This window comes from Corapipo altera, unplaced genomic scaffold (assembly GCF_003945725.1).
Source record: "Corapipo altera isolate COAL_440 unplaced genomic scaffold, ASM394572v1 0, whole genome shotgun sequence".
NCBI classification, from domain to species: Eukaryota; Metazoa; Chordata; class Aves; order Passeriformes; family Pipridae; genus Corapipo; species Corapipo altera.
This window is the reverse complement of record NW_020884872.1, coordinates 29,883,686-29,897,614: the sequence shown is the minus strand read 5'-3', so window position 1 is coordinate 29,897,614 and position 13,929 is coordinate 29,883,686. Positions and strand designations below refer to the sequence as shown.

At 40.0% G+C, this 13,929-nt stretch overlaps 1 protein-coding gene across 4 annotated transcripts in view; it reads right to left on the bottom strand.

Annotated features, from left to right (window-relative positions):
• Nucleotides 1–1,765: 1,765 nt before the first annotated feature.
• RFX8 (RFX family member 8, lacking RFX DNA binding domain) overlaps nt 1,766–13,929 on the bottom strand; it is a 33,476-nt gene continuing 21,312 nt past the window's right edge. For 2 of the 4 annotated variants that reach the window (XM_027641548.1, XM_027641556.1), the window contains 5 exons: nt 12,877–13,033; nt 11,257–11,351; nt 10,018–10,132; nt 5,945–6,232; nt 1,766–2,103 (listed from right to left, as the gene is read on the bottom strand). In XM_027641548.1, coding sequence (XP_027497349.1) covers nt 2,057–2,103; nt 5,945–6,232; nt 10,018–10,132; nt 11,257–11,351; nt 12,877–13,033 — 702 coding nt within the window. In that variant the 3' untranslated portion in view covers nt 1,766–2,056. Of the gene's footprint in view, nt 2,104–2,199; nt 6,233–8,695; nt 8,993–10,017; nt 10,133–11,256; nt 11,352–12,876; nt 13,034–13,929 lie in introns of those variants that run through there. The other 2 variants (XM_027641538.1, XM_027641564.1) reach the window with 2 other exon arrangements.

The window sequence follows — 13,929 nt, the reverse complement described above, 5'->3', positions numbered from 1 at the left end:
GCATTGATGCAGAGCACAGAGTCATTCATTGCTTCTGTCTTCAACACAGATGACCAAGAGGGTCTCAGTGCCCTGAGCTGAAGGACCATGACTGAGAGAATGATGAACTCCCAGTCAACCCTGAAACTGTACAGGATGTGCTGCTCCAGCTGGATCCCTAGAAATCTGATGGGATTCCCCCAAGAATCCTCAAAGAACTGGCTGATGTCATCACAAAACCTCTCTTGATGATTTTTGAGCAGTCTTGAGAATATAGAGAGGTCCCAGCTGACTGGAAGCTGATGGACGTTGTCCTGATTTTCAAGACGGGCAAGAAGGAGGACCCTGGAAATGACAAGCCTGTCAGTCTCACTTCAACGCCTGGTAAAATTATGGAGAAAATTATTCTGTGAAGTATTGAAAAACACCTGAAAGACAACACTGTCATTGTTGACAGCCAGCACAGCTTTATGAGAGGAAAGTCCTGCTTATCAAACCTGATTTCCTTCTACGAGAAGGTAACCCACCTAGTTGATCAAGGGAAGCCAGCTGATGTAACCTTTTTGGCATTTCAGAAAAGCTTTCAATATTGTCTCTCACAGTATTCTTCTGAACAAAATGTCCTGCACACAGCTGGATAAACACATAATATTATGGATAAGCAATTGGCTAAGGAGTTGAGCATGGAGGGTAATAGTGAATGGGGTGACATCAGACTGGTGATCTGTCACTAGTGGGGTTCCAAAGGGCTCCATCTTAGGCCCTGTGTCCTTCAACATCTTCAGAAATGACTTGGATGCAGGACTGGTAGGGATACTAAGCAAGTTTGCAGATGACACAAAACTCAGAGGAGCTGTTGACTCCGTCTCTGGAGGCCCAACTAATTAGAGGACTGGGCAATCACCAACCATATGAAGTTCAACAAGGAGAAGTGTTGGATTCTGCACCTGGGATGGGGCAACCCCGGATGTACAGACAGACTGAGGAATGAGATGCTGGAAAACAGTGCTGTGGAAAGAGAGCTTGGGGTCCTGGTTGATGGCAAGTTGGACATGACTCAGCAGTGCCCTGGCAGAGAGGAGGGCCAACTGTATCCAGGGGAGCATCAGGCAAAGCATCGCCAGCCAGTCGAGGAGGTGATTACCCTGCTCTGCTCCACGCTAATGCCGCCTCACCTTGAGTTTTGTGGCAGTTTTGGGCATCATGATATAAGAAAGATATTAAGCTATTAGAGAGTGTCCAAAGGAGGGCAACGAAGGTGGTGAAGGGCCTCGAGGGGAAGCCGTATGAGGAACAGCTGAGGCCACTTGGTCTGTTCACACTGGAGGAGACCTCTTTGCAGTCTACAACTTCCTCGTAAGGGGAAGAGGAGGGGCAGGCACTGATCTCTTCTCTATGGTGACCAGTGACAGAATCTGAGGGAATGGCTTGAAGTTGTGTCAGGGGAGGTTTAGGTTGGATATTAGAAATAGGTTCTTCACCCAGTGGGTTGCTGGGCACTGGAACAGGCTCCCCAGGGAAGTGGTCACAGCACCAAGCCTGACAGAGTTCAAGAAGCATTTGGACAATGCTCTCAGGCACATGGTGTGAATCTTGGTGATGATCCTGTGCAGGGCCAGGATTTGGACTTGATGATCCTTGAGGATCCCTTCCAACTTGGTATTCTGTGATTCTGTGATCCATGTTGTAGCTTCCAGATAAATTTACCACAATTACCTCAGGTAGGTCTTCAGCTTTATTGACAACAGAAAAATACAGGAAATACATAAAAGCAAGCCACAAATAGTTCACCTTTTTTTTCTGAAGATTTATTCAAATAATACAAATCACATGACAAAATAACTGCATTGCTAGCCTAGTTTTGCATTTAGTATTTCCAGGAAAAAAAAAAATCTTAAATTTAAGAGAATGAAAACAATATGCCTTAAAGTTGTATCAAAAAGTAAGAATGGTGGAGCATAAAGAATTTTCAAGTCTGGATGGTTTTCTCTGAAGATTTGCTGTTCATTGGAGGCAAAGAAGTGTCTGTCCATCTTTTTGAGTAAGAAGTGTTTCCCTTCCAACTTGAAGATCCAATTTAGTACACATTATAATAAATCTCTCTTCCAAAATTACTTGGATGTGCTAAAAATTAGAAAAGAAACATGGAAATATTTTGGCAATAGGAACTGTAAATCGTAAGTTTCTCCCTTCATCAAACGAAAAGCATCTTCTCTGTTCTTTCCAGTTTAACCCAAAGGATTTTATAGATGCCAAGCCCTATTTTACATCGATAAACCCAACAAGAGGAGGCGCACATTGGGGTTCCCCATAGGTGGGCAAAGGTCTGACAGGAGACCACATCCGCTTCTAATATGTCATTCACACTTTACATTTCTGCTATGAGCCCTTCTATTCACTTTCAAAACAAATAGTCTCAGCCTGTCTCTGTCCTGACAGGACCTGCCTTTTCATGCTGAAATTCCAGCTTTCTTAAAATCAGCAGAAGTTTTGACACTGAATTCAATTAGGGTCATGTTTTTGCCCTAATTTTTTGATCATTTTAGTTGATGATTTCGCTTGATCTCTGTATCCTGGCTTATACAGACCACTCAGATGAACACTTACCGTTCCTATATGTCAGATAGTTAACTATGTCCTATTTTTTCCTCCCTTTTTAACAAATCAAAGTGTTTGATTTGCTCTCTGCTAACAGAGCTAGGAATAGCATACCCTCAGTCTCCTCGTGCCCTGATTTGCAGTATATTGTATGTTACGAAGGTGTGGAATTGGATTAAAAGCTACAGCACAGTGCTCTGCAGATAAACCCACTGCAGGTGTGAAGTTTAATAGGATTTTAATTTGGTAACAAGTGAACGAAGAGCAGAAACCTAGAATGGGATTTTCTAGATGAAAAAATGTTATTCGTGCTGAAAGAAAGCAACTGCAAGCTCTGTGATAAGGAATAAAGATCAGGCCAATGCTCTCTTAGCTGCAGTTTTATAGATTACGGATCGCTCAGAACATCTCCCTTACTGCCACTGGTTTCATCAATTCTTAGTTCATACTATGTGTGTTTGGCTATATAGCATTTCCTCTGCCACACTTCCCTCTAAACCAGTGTGTGTACAAATCTTCTATTGTCTCACTCCCCTCCCTCTACATTTTTTCATATAAACCCAATGTTTTCATTGGGAGATGCCACCAACTTCGAAGGTATTCTCTCTTCAAAATTATTAACAATTATTTTCATGCTTCAAACTATATTTAAAAATAAGATTCAGAAATGTGCTACACTATTCAAAATAAATGGAAAAATATAGTCTCTCTGCTGAGGAGTGTAATTTATATTCAGCCTGAACTAAGAAAGAAAAACCAAAAACAGATGGGGAAGGAAGAGAAAGAACTAAGGTGCCAACTAAAAGATCATGAAGTGAGCTGCTAATCCACAGACACATATTGGTGCTGCTGATAACAGGGTAAGGTTGGGAGATTCTTTTCTGATTTCTGTTACCAGTCCTCCCTCTTGTTTTTCCAGGGTTTTATAGCACAACTAAGTAGTTAGCACTAATTTCAATGAGGTGAGGGTGGAGGTGCAATGAGCAGACTGGTTTTTTTCCCCAGCATGACAGACTGTAGAGAAGGCATAGAAATGCCTTGTGGGACAAGATTAAAATGCTATGGAGGTTGGTGTTGTTGGCAGTGAATGGAGTAGAGGATGGGAACTGACCAGTGGGCCGCAGAGAGCTGCTGAGGCTGTATGAGGTGAAGCAAAAATTATGAAATAAACCCATGATGCACAGAGCAATGTGTTAGGCAGCAGAAAGATAGTTCAGGAAAGAGCAGTGTGTCTGCTGGATGCCACTAAGGCTGCTGAGGCTTTAGATACCCAACAGAATGGGCTGTGGCCAAAAGGGTATTAGTCAGGAGCAGAAATGCTTGGGAGATGGTTGCTTGGGAGCATGATGATGATGATGATCAAAAGTCACAGAACAAAAATTCTCATGTAATGGGAATCTACTCAGAGGATCTATAGAGGTGGCCATACAAACAAAGTGGTGGGTGATGGAGATGCTTTTGTCAGCTGTGTTTTTTATCAACCTATGGAATTAGTATTGACACACAAAAAAAAAGGAATCTGCAATGGTTGAGGCGGGAGCTAACACCTGTTTGAAGAACACAAGTGGGCAGAAATGCTCACTCACTCTATCACAGACCCTGAAGCTCTTTTGAGCTGCAGCTTGAAGTTTTTCAGCTCCCTCAAAAAGCTGAACCACAACATCAACAAGCTCTTACCAGAATCTCTTTTTCATCCCCCCATTATCAGCATCTTGCATGTGGACTGGTAGAATCCATCATCTGTTGGCTTCTTTAATCTCTAAACTTTTTTTACACTCAATCCTTCACTGTGTCCTTTCATCATCCATAACTTCTCTCAAGTTGTCCTACTCCTCATTTCACGTTTTATACCCTTCCTCTCTTATACTGACACCTCTCATTCCTCATTCTAATCAGCCTTGCTCTGCTCTTGCAATCAGGTACGAAACATGCAAAACTGATAGACATATTTATAGGCACATCACTTACACAGACCAAACCTAGGTCAAACCCTTGTCTGTGTCTGGGTCAAATACCTGCAAAAAGTGTTGAAATGGCCATAGGAGGCCATATAAAAGCCCATGTGGGCAGCACAGTGAAGAGCATAGGAAGCAGGGCAGATACTGAATGAGATTTCTAGTGGTTTATTTCCTCATTTCTGATCATTAGTGATTTAGAGCTCTCCTGCTAATAGCTGGCACTCAGCTCAGTTTGGTTTTTGACTATAAGGTGGTATGACAGGATGGGTTATTATTTTATATTTGAAAAACAAAAAAATCTGTCAAACATGCCCATCACATGTATAAATCATTCTTAGTTTGTCCCCTTCATACCTGCTTTCTCCCCTCCAACTTTCATTGCTGAGCTAGTCTTAGCATATCCTATGTTTAAGAAATTAGGGTCCCCTAAGGGTTGTTAAAACTAATAAAGATGTTTTTAAAACAGTCAGTTTCCACTCCTGGTCCTAGTATATGGAAACTGAATACCTCTTGGGATTAAAATAACTATAGCAGGGTAGCCCCAAAAATGTAATTTTCTTTGTGCGTCTTGGTGCCGTTAACATTTGTCCTTCACAGTTTTCTGGAAAACACAGTGTTCTCTGAGATTTAAGATAGTGTCCTAAATTTAATTTCTCTTCCATGTTACTGCATGGAAGACAAATCTGAAAACAGCTGAATGTCTAATTCATCACTTGCATTAAGCACAGAGACTTGATCCATGTTCCCGTATGTCCCTATATTTTAACCTTGTATCCTAGAAGACTCAAAGTCTGTCTTGTTTTCTACCTGTATGCCTTACATTATGCTAGTAAGTTTGGAGCAGAGGACTGACTGCAAGGAAGTCTGGTGGAGAGAAAGGTCTCAAGGATTTAATTTTTCTGCATCTTTTGATAAAATTAACAGATAACTGGAGAGCAGACAATGCGCTCTCGTTGCTTCCAACAGTGAGAAAAGACCACACTGTGCCCTCTCTCTTCTGATCCATACATACATGCAGCCCATTTTGTCAGCTAGCCCACAGCCTGCTCCCAGCCTGCCTGAAAAGTACTGCTCTTCCTTAGGCAACGCCTAGGGAATCTGATGGAATACCAGAGGTCTGCTGGAAACCTAAGGAAAGATCAGGGAACTGCGGTACTGAAGAGGTGGGTGGTGTGGAGATTACAATCCCTTGATAGGATTGTGGGATGGGTGTGAGGTGTGAAGGATGCTTTATGACTACAGTTTTCAGTGACGTCGGACACAGCTCCATGAAAACCTGGATTTCATTAGTTGTACTTTACACGCATAAAAACCCCCAACCAAACACAGCCCTCCCAGTCTCTCCTAATCTACCCAATTTATAACTGGGTTTTTGTCATAGTTTTCTTTTAAGTTAATGTTAATTTCACCTTGCTGACAGTGGCTGTGTTCACCAAACAACTCAGAACTCTGGAAAATATTGCTTAATCCAAAATTATTCTGGTTCTGCATCACGAGAGCTGTCTGTGGAGCATTGGCTTGAGGCTGATCCTCTGCAAAACAGGCTGAGAGATGGCTGGGCTCATAAACACACAGAACAGGGACCTCATTTTGCTTTGCAACCAAGGAATTTCCATCTTCTTTCTCCTCCTCTATATAGGTCTGGAAAATGTGAGCCGCAAAATCAACGAGTAGCAAATTCAACAAAAGCCAGGATCCTAGTTTTAAAGAAAAACAAAGATAATTATGACAACCTTTTAATTCACTTATCTTTATGACATGTTCTTTTCTGAAGGGCTTTGTTACAGTAATGGGCTAGATAAAGTGGCAGATCAGCACTCATTGAACAGGACTTACGAAATTACATACTTCCAGATATCACTGCAAAAGAGGCACCAAGTGCAGATTTTAAACATAAGCAAAAGCTTTTTCCCTTATTCAACTTAGCGAGGAAAGTGTCTTTGTGTTCATTCACTTTCCCGTTCAAGTTTTTCCCCCACATTCACTTCTACTACAAGGCTTATCAGTAACAACGTATCATTCCCATTCTCCACTCAGACAGATAAATCATTCCACCTCTTCCCAAGCAAAACCTCCTACTGACATTTGTATGTCTTGTATTTATGACATTAAATGGCCTACACCTACCTTGCAGCCTGAGCCATAACTGCTAAAAGCCAAGAGAGACTCACTGAGGCCACTGACATTTGAATCATACCTTGATTGGAAGCCTTTACAGTAAAAATTAGATCTTCTTCCATGTCATAAATCTGTGTAGGAATTCATGAAGTAATTCATAACCTCTGCTTCCCACAGACAAGTTTACAGGGACATCAACAAGGAAGTACCACAATATATATGAACAACCAAGGTTTATAGAGCTTTAAAAATGAAAAATGTCTCTTTTGATGTTATATGTGTCTGAGAAGCTGCTGCTTCTGCTGTTCATCCTTTTGGGGGTCTTTAAACTATAGCAAAGTAGGTGGAAGCACTTGTTTACCTATGGAAAGGGATTTTTATAGTTGGAGTTGAAAGTATACAGACCTGACACTAGTAGTCCAAGAGTGTTTCTATCAGTCTTTCAGGTATTTTCAACATATTCAATAAGAGTAAGCATGAAACCAAAGCTACCACTCCAGTTGTCCCTTGGGATAATACAGAGGGACACAGTTTTCAAGAGGGACTAGGTTGAAGCAGCTTGCTTGCAAAGGAGGAATGCACAGGTCACTATCCAGACCTCGTGGCTTGGAACGCCTTGGAAGGTAGACCAGTGAGGAAACAGAGCTGTGTGAGCTGACATGAAACTCTATGAGGGAAGTATGTAGAGGCACAATTGCTGGAGAGGAGGTGGAGCTGAAGAAGCTGTAGAGGTCCCAAGTATCCCTGACTACGGCTCCACACTTGCTCCGTGCTGCCTTTCAGCAGGGGTAACTGCACAGTTCCTCCAATTGCGCTTAGGCATCACCCATGTGGAGGCTGGGCTGGGCTGGAAAAGGGTAACAGTCAATTCTAAATTCTGAGGTGTAAGTATGTCAGTATATTATGTGTGCTGGATGTGGCAAACTCCAAGGCAAGAGACTGAGTCAGAAGTAAGTTTGGTTTTGGTTACTAGTGTGTGGTTTATTTGGGGTGTGAGACACTGCATTTGGCTAGACACACTGGCACTCACACATTTCCCTAAATAATTGTGTGTCCTCAGTGTGGATGCTACATAGTTTGACTTGCAGGATGCCCACCATTCCTACAAGAAATGCTGAGATTTAAGAAATTTCTGAAAAGCAATGACCCTGAGAACTTTTACACCAGATGGCTTGTTAACAGAACTGCTTCAGCCTGTCTGCTAAAACTCAATATCCTAATGGAATAGAAACATGTGAAAGAAGGGACATCATTATACCAAATAACTCAACACCTTAAAGAACTGGGGTTATTAAGAAAGAGGATAATAATGACCAAATTACTGGAGCATCACAGCAAAAGATTAAAAACCATTTTTAACTCTCTCATATATGAGAATAAATTAAATCTTAGTGTTATTGAAGTATAGTAGGAAGACTGTCATGAGGTGAAAATATAAATTGTAACTACTTCAAGGAAGGCTCTGCAGAGGAAGACATGCACTTCGTCTGTTGCATCCCATCCTTTGACAACTGCAGAACAAGGAACCAATTCATGAAACTCTTCTTGCAGTGGAAAGAGGGAAGAGGATGTCATCATCATGGGGAATTTCAATAAATATTATGCTTCCAGTGCAGTTCTTGAAATTCATTCCCAGCTTCCTCGTTGCCAAGAATATTGCATGTAACATCAGAGAGTTTTGTGCAGAACTCCTCTGGAGATGAAGAAATGACTGATTATTTTATTATTACTGTAATGCAGCAGCTGATGGACAAGGAACCCTACTGTGCTCTATGTTCCTTGCAGAGACAGAACAAAACTCTGATCCTGTTTACGACAGTTTACAATCTAAACATAAGGCAAAAGGTAGCAAGCAGCTTGATGCAGAAGAAGGGTGTGTTCGTAGATGCACAAACACAGGCATTATTGGGGTAAGAATACTGAAGAACACAGAAGGCAACAACCTTAACAATACCCCTTTATTACGTCTTTGCAGGAAACACATGAAAGTACAGTTTTGAAGGGGCATCTCAAAGAAGATAATGAGGTTTTCTTTGGCTATTTATGTGAAGCCCCATCCAAGAGTTAAAAATATGAAGGTGCTGCTTTGAAATTCTAAATGGCGGTTCATAGAGTTTGGGATTAGATCACAGGAGATGGTGCATTTCTGCAGAATGAATAATAGATAGGAGCCTCTGAAAGGTGTTACAAATTACAAGAAAGGCAGTTAGGGTAGAGACTGATTTAAGACATGGTTGTATCACTTCAAATCACTTCAACTGAACATGACTGCACAGTTCCTTCACTTCTCCTGCCTTGCACTGGTGTGTTATGGATTTGATGTTTGACAGCTCAGAGCCCTAAAACAGAGAGAAAACTAAGCCAGCTAAAGGAGTGACTATTTTCAGTCAGTTTAACACCTTCAACAGGTGTGCTGCTGGCTAGGCAAGCATTCAGGTCAGTGTAAGGCATAAGGAAAAAGAGCATCTGGAAGGAGCTGTTGTCAGATGACCTAACTGCCTTTTTGGCAAGTAGTTATCACAGTGACCTACTCTGGCAGAGCAGCTCTTTCTGTAACATATAGAAAGAACCCGAAAGACTTGGAGCTATCATTTGAGAGACCTGGAATGTTTATGGTTTTGGGATATTAGTGACCCCAGCTCTCCATCACACCCTTCTGCTGTGGTGTGCAGCTCTGGTGTGGAGAGAGAACAGAAGCTCTCACTTCAGACTGCTGTTCTTCATTTCCCCACAGACAAACTATGACTTCTGCCAAAAGAGGGAGTCCTGCCCTTCCTGCCATCTCCAGCTGCGTGCTTCTGCTCTCCTCCCTTCTGCTAATCCTAGAGTTTTGCTCAGACAACTGGTCTAATAATTTAATTTCCCTGACCTGTCTATAGCCACATCACCAGGAGAATGGTGATTGAAGGAAGGGAGTAGAAAGAAGGGATGACTTTATTAAGTAGCATGAATTTATGTCAGTTAAAATCATGGAGTTACAGAAACAGAGAATAGTTTGGGTTGGAAGGGATCTTAAAGACCATCTGGTGCCAACCCCTCTGCCACACACCTTTCACTGGATCAGGTTGCTCAAACCCCCATCCAGCCTGGCCTTGAACTTCCAGGGATGGAGTATCCACAGCTTCTCTGGGCAATCTGTTCCACTGCCTGACCACCCTAACAGTAAAGAATTTCTTCCTAATATCTAATTTAATACTACTCTCCATTTAAAGCCAATCCCCATTGTCCTGTCACTACATGCCCTTATGAAAAGGCCCTCTCCAGCTTTCTTGTCAGCCCCTTTAGGTACTTTTAGATCTATTGCCTCTGTCATCTCAGGTCAGAAAGGGGCATATGAAATGAGACTCACAAAGATCCTACTTACCAAAACTGTCTGTTCTGTTGATGGTCAGAATCTTGCCTACAGTGCTCAGTAGGAGGTTCCATTTCAACATAAAATCTGATGCCTGCTTTTTAAATGTCTCTTTACTCCTGCTTGGCTGCAGATAAAGAAAATAATTGGTTTATGATAAAGTTGATTAAAAGAATTCCTTACTGTGTGGCAGACTGTACAAACTGGGAAATAGTTTCAGGTTTTTCAATACAAAGGTGGAAAAAGCAACAAATTTTTTTTTCTGTTAGAATCCTAAAATAGCTGAGGTTGAAAGAGATCTTTGGATATTACCTAATCTGATCTCCTGTCCAAAGCATGCCCATCTTAGTTCAGGATTTGTCCAACCAAATTCTAAATATCTCCTGAATAAAGATTCCACAGCCTTTCCAGGCAATCTCTTCCTATGCTTAATTACTCTCATAGTACATTTTTTTTCCTTTCTATTGCCTTATGCCTTACAACTGTGAAACCTCAGGAAAAGTCCTGCTCTTTCTTCTCTATACCATCCCATGAGGTAGCTGAGGGTTCTATGAGATGAATGCACCACAGAACTGCAAAGTATCTTTCTTGATTTAAAAAGGAAGAAAATAAGTCAAATAAGTATAGTTTACTTTGTTTCTTCAGAAAGAGAAAAAAATTACCCAAACTCTAAGTGTCACCCAGACCCAAGTTAACTGGCCTGGCAACCAACCCAATGCAGCATACAAGCTACTGCTAATTCTGAATCAGGGAAGGAAGAGGGATGGTAGAATGGGTAATCTATCAAAAGGTACATATGTGAGGATGTTCATATTTGAACATTTCACAAGAGCTAGAGACTTTGTACTAGAAGTTGTCACTCTCCTACTACCTGCTAAAAGCCAACAGTTTAGTGAATCAAGGATTTCAGGGATTAGGAAGGATTCTTTTCATTTTTAATAGCATATTACTTTTGAATTTTGGTTTATTAGCAACTGCAATAATATGTGTCTATGAAATGAGAGCAGATACTGAAACCACTTGACTGGATATATGTGCAGAAATATGCTTGTAGTTGTTTGCACAGATGGAATTTTTGTATGCCAATTAATTTTCCATTTTCTGCAGCATGCATAAATTGTATCTATGCAAATCTGCAGTCTGGTCAGGTTGCTAGTGTGCAATGTAGCTCCTGCAGACTAGTGACAGTCAGCATGTAGCAAGATAAATGATGTGATCACTCTTTCTTTACTGAAATTATTAATTTTATACCTTAATGACAAAAGTCTGAAGATCTGAAGAGAAACAACTCAGGAGATCTCGAATATCTGTGGAAGATGTCAGCGAAGAAATTAAGTTTTTCAAACCTGTGAAATATAGAAGAGAGATCATTACATGAAGTGATTGGCTTGCCTTTTGGTTTGTTTCTGCACTTTTTAGCTTTCTTTTTCTTTTATCTTTACCTTAAATAGATTAAGACATCTGTTTCTAGTATTTTGATTAATATATAGTACCCTACTTGGACGTGAATGTGAATTCTGACTGATTTCAATTTCCACCATAACTCCACTGACCTAGTCATCATGGCAAAGATGACAAGAAAAAACACTTCTAATGAAAAAGCTGGAATTTGGTTATAAGTAATACTAACATATGTATTTGAGATTTTTTGTGGTTGAGAAAAAAAAAATGTTGGTTTATCTCTTGAAGGGAGAAAACAGTTTTAAAACAATAACATTAAGTGCAGAATATTCTATAGGCCAACAGAAATACAGATAATGTTGCCACATATCAGTGCAGCTGTTCCCTCAAAAGATTGGAACCTACCACCCAATGCCAAAAGGGAAACTGCATCTCTTTGAGTTTATACCCTTCTAACTGAGATATCTTCCTTCAAGAAATCACATGTATAGAGTCTGTGAAACCTTGCTTATTATAAATAACAGTTTGCAAAAGCAATGAAAACAGAGAATGCAATAAATCTACCTTGGAAAGTGTAAGATCATGATAATATAATGGAAAAATGTAATAAGAGTGTTCTGCGCAGTGGTTTTGATTTTAACATGTATACAAATATTATTGAAATGGTTCTGCTGATTGTTCTGTGAAGAAGGCAAATTATTATTTCTGCTGAAAGCAGTCACAGAAAGTCTGTGGCATATCCCTTGTCAGTGCACAAGTCAGTGACGGAGCAGGAACAAAGAGCTGAGGTTTCCCTCTGTCAGTTCTGTACACAGCCTAGTCCAACTTGCCCATCTCTTGCTAACATTTTATATCATAGACCATTAATTAAAAATTAACTTGCCATTATGTTTCTCTTCCTTTTCATTAAGCTGGCAAATACATTATGTCACAGCTGCATACAAACTGAGTATTTTATTGTTTACAGCACAACATTGATCCCACAGGCCACAATACAGCAAAATGACATGAAAGCTGAAAGGCTTTGTCCATTTCAGCATACAGTATTTTAAAACCTAGCCATAAGAAATGATTTTATGTGCTTTGATTAATAACAGAGAAAAATGTAAAATGTGATGATTGAAAACATCTTTTCTGTCAAAGGAAAGAAAAAATTAATATCCTTCCTTGCCAACCTTCTTCTAGAAGATACATAATTCAGTAATACAAATCCCACTCCTACTGCCACAAAAAGCTTTCAGAGAGAGTCAGAACGGACAGCCTTTAATTCTTAACCTTTAGAGTTAGGAGGATAACACCATGTGATCCATTCTCAATTTTATTGACTTTTTTCCAGCTCTTTGGGTTACAGCAAGACAGTAATTCCCATTAGGGCAGATGCCATGAATGAGCAAGAGGAAATGTTAGAGCTTTAACAATGGCAAGCAAGGGCTTAAGTGGATAGACAAAATATATATAAAAAAAAATTACATTTGAATTGTATATTTTTCTGCCGCTTCTTTGGATTCCTAAACTTCTCTCGAAAGAGGTTTTTAGTGACATCCAGAGATTGCTCATTAAAGACAGCATGCAAGCCTGATCGCAGAACAGTGACTGTGCTGTTGTTGTTCAAGAGTGCTCTGACTGTCTGTAGAGAATAAAAAAACAGTTAGTGCCTTTCATTCTCTCAAGCCCTTAAGTCAGCCAAATAAGGAAATTGAAAAAGGAAAGCTTCCCTTTCTCAACACTAGACTTCATATGAGCAGACTCCAAACTGGGAGTCAGGGGGTACAGGATCAAAGGAGATAAGAAGTTGTCTTCAAGAGATTTTTGTTCTTTCCAATGACACTCTGTGTTGTCTGCAATGAAGCAGACAAGGCTAACATGCTTGAATTATCTGGGCAATTGCCTGGGCAATTGGTTTTGCCTAGAGTTACTGTAATTACACCAAATAACAGTATTTTGTCTAAAGCTTGGGATGGTGTATCAGGGACAGCTTTCCCTTGATGTTACCTGTCCTTAATACATGTTTCAATTAAATTCAAAGGCAAATTCAATTCAATTCTCCAGTTGTCCAAACCTTTGAGAGAGTAAAAATGACATTAGAAATATGTTTATTAGTTAAAATAATATCAGTTGGGATTTTATCCCATTTATCTGCTTATGAGTCATTTGTGAATGAATCTGTCTTCAAATTTGTCCCAAAAAGTATTATTCACATAGATATCGCAAACAATTTTCAGACTAACATTTGATCCTCATCTCTTCATCTTTTTTTAATTAATTGCTAACATCACATAGTATTCCTTAAAATTCTTGATGAAATGATGAAAACAGTCAAGGACACTAAATCCAAATCCATTAAATTTTGTTAACCCATACATTTGATGTCCCACTTCCGTACTGAAATTAGTAAGATCCTAAAGCCTTTTTTGGATTTTGGGCTTTTATATGAATAATCCTTGTCCAGTTGTGCCTTCCAGAGGAAAAAAAAAGTTTTGTAAAATTCAGGAAAACTTCATGATTCATAAACATTTTAACAAA